Here is a 13,012-nt window from a genome sequence, read left to right as displayed (position 1 = left end):
GCAAAAAACTGATTCAGAAATGCTGTCACAGTGCCCTATGGGAGCTGTTGTTCATGTGCCTTATGCACCCATTCTCTTCTATGGCCTGTGCTCCCCAGCCACACTACATCTCCCAGGATGCAATTTGGCAGGTCAGCAAGAGGGGAGACTGTGGTGCATCATCTGGTCAGGGATCCAGGCCCATAGAGAACTGAGATGCAACTCACTTGAACTGTAATTCCCATGAGGGACTGCACGGACATTTCCAAAATCAACATTTTTTTTTTTTATTTTAGGAGGAAATGTTTTGGTTTTGGGTTTTTTCTGCCCAGACAGTCAAAATTAGTTCTAGTAGATGAGAATGCCACAGTCATTTTATGACAATATTGTGACACTAACTGGAAATCAACTGAGCAGCTGTATTAAGGCATCCTGAACACATGGAACAGCCCCCCAGCTCCCATGTATCAAACATTATTTCTCTTCTCCTTCAAATCTATCCATAAAGCCCATTACTTATGCTAACTCTTCCTGCACTGAACCCCTCTCCGTTGATGCCATTTTGCTTTCTTACATTTGTACTGGTCACTTTTACCTGTCACACTAGTCTAAGTTAGACTGTGAGCTGCTTGGGGATGGGACCTTGCCTTTTGGTGTGTTTTATATTGTGCCATATATGCCTAGTGCACACAATGAATAAAATAAAATAATTAATAAATAAATAAATAAAATAAGAATAAGAATAAGAATAATAAGAATAATAGTGCAGGTATTTGGAAGAAACCCATCACAATGGCCGCTAAGCATACCTTTAGCCAGATAAAAACAGAACCAAACTCAGTCACAGGATTGGGGATCATGTTCTCTGCAATGCTTCACAACAGCTCATTCAGCTACCTTGGAAAGGTGAGCAATGGCAGATAATAGTCAGTAAATTACGTTTCAGAGGATCCCAGGTCCTACTGTTAGCTGAAATTCTGGACAGCATGATGCATCTTACAGAATACAATATCCCACCTGCTTTTTTTATACCTATAAACTTGGCTAACTTGACAAAGTGCTTGTACAGTCTTTGGTATTATTGTCATTATAGATAGCTCAAACAGACCCATTCTACAATTAGGAAAGCAAAACTCTTATAATTAAAAGTTGTAAAAAGGCTGGGTATTTTTGAATATTAGGGGCCTGCATCTGATCCCAGAGAAATGAATGTAAAATCCCATTGGCTTCAAGATGAACAGGATCTGGACATAGGCGGGGACACATCCAGCCTCTTTAGGCCATCACTTTTATATTAGTCTTGAATACATCACTCTTATAGACTATATTAGGGCCTGAACCTGCAAACCCTTAACATGACTGCTGTCCTGGATCAAGTCCACAGTCTGACTGACTCCCATTGGAATCAGAAAAATGCTCAACAGTAAGGGTGTTCAGGATCAGGACCTTAAATAGCCTTTGAGAGCAGGATTTGCTCTGTTTATGCAGGACTATATAAATGTATGGTTCTGTATACATGAATAATGACTCATAATCATAATAGCATCCATATTTTAATAATACACAATAATATTTCCAGTATTGTAATGGTATTTCTGGAAGTATGGCAGAAGGAAAATGACAGAAAGTAAACATATGCAATTTTCTGTGCAGGATGGGAGGATACAGGATATGTTGGTGGGTCCCTATTTGTGAAGTAGCCATATCACCATGCTAAACCTGCTATATCATTTTAAGAATAAAAAAGGAACACCATTCGCTATCTGGCTGGAGGAAAGAGTGACAAATTATAAATAAAAAGTAGGAGTATTTTTTTTTCTATTACCAACACAGAGAACTCACAAACACTACACTAAAACCAGTTACATGTTATCAAAAAAGTTTTACCATATAATCAGCAAAAGGAAATTTGATTGGAAAGTCAAACAGGATATCACAGTATTCAGTCACTTTGAACCTACCAGGCTGCTATTTCATCAATAATTAATATTTCAGCCTATTTTCCCTCACTTTCAATATTAAGTTATGTACATAGCTTACATGTTTTTGGTCCCAAAAATCAGATATGCAGCAAAGGAAAAGACCCCACAGGCTACTCCACCATTAGAATAACAAGCAGGTGCTGCTATCTACACATATACATGCTATCAACTTTAAAATTTTGGAAATAAGATGGAATACCAGGCTGGTGGTGGTGATGGGGGACGGAGGGTTATGAATAGATGGATCCCTTTCTTTCTTTCTTTCTTTCTTTCTTTCTTTCTTTCTTTCTTTCTTTCAAAACAAGGTGAAGGGTCATGGTGCATTTTCAATCACTGACCATTTTTAAATCAAGATTTGATGTTTTCCTAAAAGATCTGCTCTAGGAATTTTTGAGAGGAACTTCTACAGCCCATGGTATACAGAAGGACAGACTAGATTATCACAGTGGTCCCTTCTGGCCTTGGAAACTCTGAATCATATTAGAAGGCTAGATTGCAGCCTGTGATTCCCAAAGTAACCTAGCAGCAGTCATTGCTATCAAGACTATCCCGAACTATGATTCAATACAATTTTAGAGATCTATGAATTTAAAAGGGACTGTTTTGTTTAAAGCATTATTGTCATCACAAAGGCCATGCCTCCAGAACTATATAGCACTTCTGCCAGGGTGAGGCAACTGTTGCAATTACCCTGGCTGCCCTAGAATTGTCACATTTGTTATTATGTATATAGCCTCATAGGTGTGCATGATATTTTACAGATATATGAGATGAGAAGGTCATATGGCAGGAGGGGGAATAGACTTGGGAGAGCAATATTAGCCTTTTAGTGGGTTTTGTCATTGTAGTCATTCTTTTCAACATCCAGTCACGGTCAGCAATGGGAATAGAAATGGATGAAGCAGAAACTATGGGGTGAATTGAGGATGACAGAAATGATCTTTGAGGAGAGATTTGAGGAAAGAGAGTAAAGTGGTGAGAATGGAGGAGATTAAAAGATTTGAAAGTTGTTGAAAATTGAGAGTACTTTATTCTGTCTATCTAAAAAACACTGATATGGCCCTTCTTTATACCTACTCCAGTAAGAAAGGACGAATAATATATATTACCCCCAATATTTTGCTTTGGGTTTTCAAATATATCCATATAAAACAGCTGCCATATGGGTACATGTGATACATATTACCAAAGTGATTCAGATCTATTAGATAATGTTACATAGCTTTCAAGCATCATCTAATTTGGGATGCATATGTTTCAATTTTGCATCTACAAATGCAAAAAAATTAAATCCTTTTAGCAAAATTAGGGCCTGCAAACATTTATGCAAATGTATAACTTAATTTATATTAGTATAGTTATGCATGTTCTTAAATGTTTTCAGGATCTGAGCCTTATAAACTGCAATTCGTATAGGGCTTTTATACTTCATATTCAAGCCACTTAGCACATTACATTTTAGCCCATTGTTTAACATTACTTCTGTTAATTAATTCATTGGCAATTCTCTGTCACTGAAATGTCTCTAACTTTTGCATGTCTCTTTAGTGCACAGTATTTTTTTTCAAACTATTTCTTGGTACAGCCTGAACGTGAACACTTTTCCTGCTGAAATGCCTCATTTTCTCCTGTAAAGAAGCTGGGTTGCTTCTTACATGTTTCTCTCTGAAGCTGGGTACTGCTAGACAAAGATTTTACTGAAGATCAAAAGATCTCAAACAGTAGGACACCAGAGAATATTAAATGATAAGCACATTTAGATTTCTAAGGTAATTTTACCAAGTTATTAGTAATACTAGCTCTTGTTCCACAGTAGGAGAGGTAATAATGAATCTTTGTTAAAGGGCAATGCAGTAGCTTTTATGTAATGCCGTCTCTTCACTTATGATAAAGTCATTAAAGCAGCACTGTGTCTTTTTGAGACCTCATACAATAATCTGCACTAAATCTCCCATGCAAAATTAAGGACAGCATTTCACTAGAAAAATAAGCATCCACTCTCGCTAATGCTGATGCTTTCCAAAAATTATACATTTAGAATAAATCAGTAAAGCTTTTCACAGTGCAACTGCTTAACATTTTTCAAAGCAAATAGAAAATCCATTCCCCTTGCAACTCCTCTATTCCATATTCGTCTGGTGTAGGGCTACCATATGTCCGTATTTCCCCAGACATGTCCAGCTTTTTGGTCTATAAATAGCCATCCAGGGGGGATTTTTAAAAATCTAAAAATGTCCGGGATTTTCCCCCGGTCGGCTATTTATAGACAGAAAAGCGGCAGCCAAGCACCGCTAGGCAGCCAAAGCCCCTTCCCGTCTCCCCCCATCCCCTGCAGCCTTACCATGCTGTCCGGCCCCGCAGCTGTCTTCCCCCTCCTCCCCTGCCCTGAACGCTCCGCCCACCTGCTCCTCCCCCTCCCCTGCTTCCCGCGAATCAGATCTTCGCAGGAAGTCTGAAAAGAAGCAGGGGCAGGTGAGAGGCAGCAGCAGGTAAGCTGGGGTGGGGGGGGGCGCGAGGAGGAGAGCTCCGGGGAGGCACGGCCCTGGCCGAGTGGCTCCCTCGGGTCCGGGCCAAGCGGCGCCCGGCAGCCCCAGCGGCTCCGGCCCCAGGGCGGCGGCCCCAGTCCTGGCCAAGCACACCAGCCCGACACCGGCCGAGTAACCCCAGCCCAGCTCGGGCCCCAGCAGCACCGGCTTGGGCCCGGCCCGGCTCGGGCCCCAGCAGCACTGGCCCCGGTTCTGGCCGAGCACCTCCGGCCCGGCCCCAAGCCCCGCAACCCCAGGCGGAGCTCCGGCCGGAGCGCTGCCCGATTCCTGGGCTCTTTAAAGCCGACCCTGGTCAGGGGACAGGGAGGGAGGCTTGGATGGGTCGGGAGTTCAGGGGGGAGGGCTGTCAGGGGGGCAGGGGTGTGGAGAGGGGTTGGGATAGTCAGGGACAGGGAGCGGGGGGGGTTAGATGGGTCTGGGGTTCTGGGGGGGCTGTCAGGGGGGCAGGGGTGTGGAGAGGGGTCGAGGCAGGCAGGGAGCAGAGGGGGTTGGATGGGTCGGGAATTCTGGGGGTCCTGTCAGGGGGTGGGGAGCAGTTGGATAGGGCACGGGAGTCCCAGGGGGTCTGTCTGGGGGCGGAGGTGTGAATATGGGGTGGGGGTGTGGATAAGGGTTGGGGCAGTCAGGGGACAGGTAGGGTCGTAGGGGGGCAGTGAGGGTGGGGGGTTCTCAGGAGGGGGCAGTCAGGGGACAAGAAGCAGGGCAGCTTAGATAGGTGGTAGGGTCTTAGGGGGCAGTTAGTGGCAGGGGTCCCAGGAGGGGCAGTCAGGGGATGAGGAGCGGGGGGGGCTTGGAGGTTCTGAGGGGGGCAATCAGGGGATGGGAAGTGGAAGGGAGTGGATGGGGCAGGGCAGGGGCGGGGCTAGAGCGGGGCTCCTCCTCCCCCAGTGTCCTCTTTTTTGCTTGTGGAAATATGGTAACCCTAGTCTAGTGATCTCCATCTCCCAGGTCTTGTCTTCACTGCAGTGTTAGCTTGAGATATAACTGAAGTGTTGTCCTTAACCTAACTCCCATCCACACATTTAACTCAAGTTAAATAGTGCTTTAAACTCAAGTTAGCTGGCCTGTTGGGGAGGGCTGGGGTAGGCTGACTTCAAGTGTTGCTAGAGCTAGTAATATAGTGGGGATATGCAATTCTGTGAGGCTAATACAATCACTCTGTGCAGTTTGAGTGTTGTTTTGCAGTGTGACCACTCTCATGCGAATTATGGTAACTCAAGAGGAATTAATTTGCATGTAAATAACTCGAGTTAACACTGCAATGAAGACAAGCCCCCCCCCCCCCCCAAATCTACTTTCAAAAGTGAAATTGAAGTCAAGATAGGAGTGACAACTAAAATTGTATGCATCTTGATTGACTCAAATATGATACATTTTCCAACACACAACTATCAGAAGGCACATAAATTAATACATCATCAAAATAATAGTATTTTCCATGCTAGGTTTGAGAGTCTTATGTACTCAGGTAATCTGTATTATCATTGCAGCTGGTATACTGGGGGACAAATTTTTAGATTTGTGTTGTGCAAGTCTATGGCAAGCGAAATCTTCAACAAATAGGATTACAGCTTTTTATGCTAACCAGTAATCCGACACCATTATCTGATTCATGCAGTAATGCACAATTTTTTTTTTTAAACAATCTTCTGACTAAGTCTGGAACCTAACCTTCAAAACCCAAAGCAGATCAGAAAACTCTAGTGACTCTGTTGCAGTTTACATTAAAGCCCTCCTCTTCCTCCCAGCTTTGCCTTCTTCAAATCCTCCCATTTCTTCAACTTCTATTCATCCATAGTTCATACTTGTACCACCTTTTCCCTCCAATTTTAATTTCAGTTAATTCTAGTAATACACTTCCTTTCATTATTTCATCTCACCAACAATGCAGGATTGTTTTTTATTGGTACAGTTTTCAGTGGCATGTCTAGTCTAATCTAGTTTTAAACAAACTGAGTGATGGAGTTTCCACCGTTCTTTTAGGTGACTTAGATGGTAACCTCTTTGGAGTAGAGACCATGTCTTTCTATGTGTTTCCACAGCAACTAACACAGTGGAGCCCTGATCCTGACTGGGGCCTCTGGACACTATCACAATGGAAATTAATTAATTAAAATTATTTCACTGTGTAACAGTTTCCACTCAGTATCTTTTTCCTACTATACAGCCTAAATCATCACTTTCATGGCCTATCTGTTGATTGCCCCTTAAAGATTCATAAAGGTGATTTATTCTTCTGACTAGACACTACTTTCCTGCCCAAATTAGCAGTGAAGCACATAAACTTCCAAACGAAATTGTGGTCTTTGTCCAAAGCCTTAATCACTGGAAAAAGAGCAATGACGTCATTTTCTGAACATACAAAAGTCCATAAAATTTTATTTATAAAAGACCCAAGGAAATTAGGAAATTGAATAAATTGTTAATTTCCTTCTAGTTTCTAAGACCCAAGTAGGTCTTCTGGTATCAAGTCACACTTTACTAAAGTATGGAACCTTTTTTATTAAGGGGACATGCAATACTTAGCATAACTATTTGCTTTTCTCTATCAAAACACATTTTACTATACTTGCTTTCTAGTCAGTATTAAGAAAGGTTCATGGTATACATGGGTTTCATGCCAGCCCTCACAGAAGTTATTAGAAAGATTACCACTAGTGGACCAGTCTTTTCAGCACATGGCTTATAAAAAGGGCCTAGTTTTGTTGCCTTCTCACCCTCCATACTGTATTGCATTATGCCATCTCTCTAGGTGTGTTGAGGGTGCTCCTGTATAACCTTTAAGAAGCTGCATGGATGAATCAGAATTCCCTTAAATGGTGTCTTTCCTCTCAGAATGAAGCTAGGAGGACATTTTAGGCAACTGTTCTTCCACTTCCAAATCCTTCAAAGTGAGCCCCATAAGGCTCAATTCTCTCCCCCATATTGTTCAAAATCTAAATGAAGCCATCGGGAGAGGAACTGGAAAAACACAGGCTGAAGTGCTAGTAGCTAACAGTCATCTCTAAATCAACGAAATTACCCCTTCTGTTATATCTGCTGCCTAATGAGGGCATCCATCTGCAGAAGGTTACATTGGTCTGCAATATCTGAATCCTTTTGCACTCCTCAATGCTACTGGATACCCATATAGGGACTGCCATAATAAGACAGTATCCTATCACCATCATCAGTGTCTCCATGCTCATCCACACATTCCTCATTTCCAGGCTTAACTCTTGCAACTCATATCCAAGAATGAAGCAACTCACACTGAAAAAGCTCCAACTGTACAAAATGCAGTAGCCCTTCTTCTTAGAAACATTGGCTGCTGTGATTGTAACACCCTAGCATTCAACACTTGCTCTCCACTGAATACACAATCCAGTTCAAAGTCTCTGTCCCAATATTAAAGTCTTCCGTGAGGTCAGATTTAACTACCTGAGAGATCACTGCCTCCTCCATGATCATAATCTCTCAAAGCAGCTGTGTTCCACCAGAATAAGGAAGCAGTTTTGCATGAAAAGCATGGAGTTTGCCAGATAGGCAGAGGAAAAAGTGATGGGACAGCTGCTACGGCAAGGTCCCCAAAATATACTACAATGTACAACATAATGTTAATAATAACAGAGAGCAGAAAGTGGCCTATTGTACTCACCACACAATTTTTATTTATTATTTTTTTGGCAGCACTTTCAAAACTTTTGCCAAGCTAAACCCAAGTAAGGATCCACACAGTTCCAGAAACTTTCAGTATATCTTCTTAGAGTACAGATTGCTCTCCACTCCCAATGGATGAGATAGGCAGTTGGCAGATGCATTTCCCAGAGAACTAGCCTCAGGAAGACAACAGAGAGAAGAGCACACCATGCTGGGGAGAAGCTGTCCACTGGAAAGTCTGGAAATGATTACCAAGACACTGAAGAGGAAAGGGGGGATTTGTCTGGAAACCTCTACTTACTCCTTGTTCAGATTCCAACAGTTCTGTTTTGACTCTGACTGCCGGCATCCCATCAAGCATTAACATTCTGTTCTCAAAGGCGTTGATGTCCTAAGTAAGGGGAAAAAAAGAGAAGCAAGAGTCAACTTAAAAGGAAAAAAATGTTTGGCTCAGTTCACCTACAATGCTGCAGATGCAGTACCAGTTTGCTGATTTTTGCTAATTAAAATGAGAATGTTGGACCATCAATTTGCTAAATCCCTAACATGAACACTCACAAAAGTTTGGGAATTAATGTTGTTTGGTACATAGTTACCATCAACTTGTTACTTATATTAAAAATACTGTCAACTATCCTATCAATTACTTATATGTATGGAAACTAAATCTCTGTGGTACAGCAGGTAATAATTTTCTGATTTCTTTATTTGAAGCAGAAAGATACATATGTATCATCTCTCATTCACTGCTAAGCTATCAATAGTCACCTCCAATCCACCACTGATGCCAGCCTCTATCACCTACTTGTTACATTTTCAAACAAGCACCTTTGTGCTTTCTCCCATGCTGCCCCACAGGCTTGCGAGGAGCTTCCCATAAATATCTGCAAAACTAACTCATTATCCATCTTCAAAACCCTCCTCAAAACTCTCTCTTGCTATGATGCCTACAAAAAACTTGATAATAGTAAGACTGTTGGGCTGAGACTATCATACTAACCAACATTGTCTCATTGTTTCCTTGTACTCCCCACCCATCTGTCTGTCCCCATCTGTTGTCTCTTGTCTTATAGATTGCAAGGTCCCTCTTTTTGTTCTGTGTTTATACTGCACCAAGCATAATGGGGCCTTGGTGATTAACTAGTGGCCGCAGTTCGCTATTCCTGGCCAATGGGAGCTGCGAGCGGCCGTACCTGTGGACGCTCAGGTAAACGAAGTGTCTCGTGGCCCGCCAGGGGCTTATCCTGAACAAGCTGCGAACCAAGTTTGGGAACCCCTGTCCTAGGCCCTATGGTAACTCAAATAATCAATACTACTACTACTAATATATATATATATTAACACAAACACACACACACACTTCCTCTTTGTAATATTGAAATCTTTAGAGTTAGAATTGGCAGCCTTGTGTCCACACATGGAGTTATTCAGGAAGAGCAATTTCTGAATAGCTATTTCAGAATAACTTCATGTGTAGACAAGCCCAAGATCTGATGGGTGGGGGGCAGGGGAGTCCACAAATAACTGAGTAACTGTATTCCCAAATGCCTTGTTTTCATGCTAAGCTATTTTTAATGTAACAAAAGAAAAGAATGGTGTCCTTTGGAATGACAGAACAGCAACGTTAAGTGAAAGCTCAGAGATCATATTCAGGGCCAAAGCTTCACAAGTAATACTCTGCACTTCTCTAGCATCTTTCAAATGGGTATCTCAACTACTTTTACAAATAGGCACTATGCTGTGACTTTAAGGCACAGCCCCACAGCAGTGAGTAAAAAGCTGCACCAATGAATACAACAGGGTGGATGAAGACAATTCCTCCATCTTCTTCTATATCACTGAGGGTTAGGTACAATCCATCTTAGCTACAGAAACATAATATTGCTACAACTATTTTACAAATTGGACAACGAAGGCACACAGAGGTGAAAAGTGACTTTCTCAAGGTAACACAACAAATCAGGGACAGACTTTGGAACCAAATCCTTGGGTCATGAATCCAAGCCCCTACTGTAACCACTAATCTTCCTCCTCAGTAATGTAAATCTAATGGGAAGTCTCCCTTATGTGTATTCCGCTGGCAGCCCATCAGTATAATACTCTCCAGTGCATTTATTTATTTTGAAAGCATGTGTTCATTACCATATTTCTTCATACAATTTCTTTTTATTTTACAAATTGAAAGGTGTGAAAATTGCTGCTAACCCAAGTATAGTGTCCCTTGGGGGTGAGGGTCGACAACTCCAGAAAAGCACAGCAACTTTAATTACATGGTTACCTTTGTGAAGTTTGTGGGGAAATGGACCTGACTGGGAAACTGAACATAAAGGAACACTATGAGCATGAAATTTGGTCAATTATAAAAAAAGCAAAAAATAAAAAACAGAAAAACATCTTTAAAAGTATTTTAAGTACTACACCTTCCCAAGAGTCTCAGTTTTCACAACAGTATGAGTAGTCGGGTCTTAAAAACATTTCTACCTCCCCTGTTGCTGCATAAATAACTCACAGTAAAAGAGGAAAACTATGGGCTAGTCTACACTAGAAGCACTGTAGCATGCCTAGTGAAGCACTCTATGCTGACGGGACAGCTCTCTTGTTGGCATAATAAAGACACCCCCGCAAAAGGCAGCAGCTATGTAATTGTGAGACGCTCTCTCTCTGACATAGCGCTATCCACACTGGCGCTAAGGTCAGTATAACTTATGTCATCATTGCTCAGGAGGGTGGCTTATTCAAACCCCTCAATGACATAAGTTATACCGACATAAGTGGTAATGTGTACAAGCCTGAAAACAGGAAAACGAACACGTCAGTTCTCAAGGTACTCGCCAGGGGCAGACCAATTAGCCCATTTAGGGTCCCACTGTCTTAAGCGGGGCTCTATGTAGCAGTTTGAAGGAATTGGGGGATGGGGAAGACACACTGAAATTGATTACACGTAAAATACTCTCATATGCACCAAAGTCAACAAGCTGAACAAAACTTCCTCTATTCTTTTAATAATAATCTTAGATACTACAATAAATTACAGTTTCAGACAAAATAACTGACATTTAAAAGGCAAGCTAAGTTTTTCACCTGTTCCCTACTAAGATCTCTCTCCATAATGTGGCAAGCTTAAAAATGCTGGATACAACGAAGACCAAGAAAATTATAAATATAATGCTTTAATGTAATTTCTTTAATCATCTTTGGATACCTTGATTTTTATCAGGGGTTGGGGGAGAAGGGATTACGATACCAACAAAATAACTAAGTGAAATTGTTCCAGACTTAAAATTCCTCTTCCCAGCAAGGGTGGTGTATTGTTTACTTATCAGGAATGGATCTCATGTTCTAGGGCGCCACTTAACTTCAGTGGTTTGGATGTGGTTTAGGGTGGAGCAGCAAAGGCAGCCAGCTTGGCATTCCAAGCTCTGTAACGCTTTTATTCCACTTGCTAGGAAGTCCCTTCCCTTTCGTGATTTATAAGAAGCACAGTTTTGAGTTTTACAGCAAGATCAGGAATATAGCATAATAAAGCATCCCTTAGGCTGTTTAGTTTGTAGACAAAGAAGGATGAGCTGATATTGCTTCATATCCCTAAGGAGGTCTTATCCAAATGAAAAGAGGAAGAGACTTTCTTGTGCAGGAGGCACAAGCAGAAGGGGGTGAAAAAAAGAGACAAAGAGCGATTCAGAAAAGGCAGGTTTAATGAACTGTTAGAATCTGATTAGAGGCTAATGTCCCTTTTAGTGCTTTGTACCAATTTACAGCTGATATACTTTAACCATTTTTCCCACTGGCTGTGATAAACTCATTAGTTTTAAAAATACAAGCTAACCAGAGTCTTCGAAGTTTAAAACTGATAAATCATGGAAACCTGACTAGTTCATGTATCATTTAACACATTTACATTTAACTCAACTTTCATGACTCCCCCCTCCATTTGTTGCCTAAAATTATATTTCTTAAGAGGTAAGTTCTGCTTTTTGAGCTGTGGTCTGAAGAATGAGCATAGTGAACAGTTCTGGCTTTTGGATCATGTTTAATTTGGACTGGGAATAATCACAGAAACAGACTTCTCCCAAATCATTTATTTTTGCACTTATAACTAACTGGTTAACTTGGGACATGGTTTGCTACCTCCCAAGCAGATCTAGTCTGTATATCATAAGTAAAAATGAAATCTTTAGTCCAATATTCACATATAAACTTGCTTAACCATTTTTGAGCCGGAGAGAGAGAAAAAATAAACTGAACGCTTTTCCAAGTACCAAAAAAACCCCTCACATGACTATTTTTGAAACAGCTGTAGAAGGAAAGTTGCCTGTTGCTGAGAAGAACCTTTGAGGGTAAATTGGTTTTAAATTTGACTGAGCTATGGTGCATGCTTTTGAAAAATCACGCTCAATTTTTAACAACCAGAGCTGTAGACCGGGGGAGTGTCAGGTGTACTTTCCATGTATGAATGATAATTTTCTTGCATATTCAAGCACAAATAGAAAAAATATAATAAAGCAACATATTTGATAGTCATTAATGAAGCAGGGCACTTTCAAAATAATACCTATTTCTTAGATAGCATATTTTTATTGTTAGATTTCAAACCACTTTACAAGGAGGTCACTATGATTATTCTGACCTGAAACACAGAGAGGTGAAATGACTTGTCTAGAGTAGCCCACCAGGCCAGTGGTAGAACTTAGATCTCCCAACTCTCAGTTCAGTGCTCAATCCCCTAGACCACATTGCACTGAAGGTCTCTCAGCTGCAATCTCCTTGCTTGCATATTGGATGAGGCTAGATTCCATAGTCTTTATTTCACCATATTTGGAATATTGTATACAGTTTTGAATGCCTTGATATAGGATTTTGACAAAC

General features: G+C 41.3%; 1 protein-coding gene across 19 annotated transcripts in view; it reads right to left on the bottom strand.

Annotated features, from left to right (window-relative positions):
• KLF12 (KLF transcription factor 12) overlaps positions 1-13,012 on the bottom strand; it is a 345,970-nt gene that overhangs the window by 171,277 nt on the left and 161,681 nt on the right. For 17 of the 19 annotated variants that reach the window (XM_065581116.1, XM_008178564.4, XM_065581117.1 and 14 more), the window contains one exon: positions 8,448-8,537. The exons of the other annotated variants lie outside the window; for them this stretch is intronic. In XM_065581116.1, coding sequence (XP_065437188.1) covers positions 8,448-8,537 — 90 coding nt within the window. The remainder of the gene's footprint in view (positions 1-8,447; positions 8,538-13,012) is intronic. 19 annotated transcript variants of the gene reach the window in all.

This window comes from Chrysemys picta, chromosome 1, assembly GCF_011386835.1.
Source record: "Chrysemys picta bellii isolate R12L10 chromosome 1, ASM1138683v2, whole genome shotgun sequence".
Lineage (NCBI taxonomy): Eukaryota > Metazoa > Chordata > Testudines > Emydidae > Chrysemys > Chrysemys picta.
This window is presented reverse-complemented; position numbering and strand designations above follow the sequence as displayed.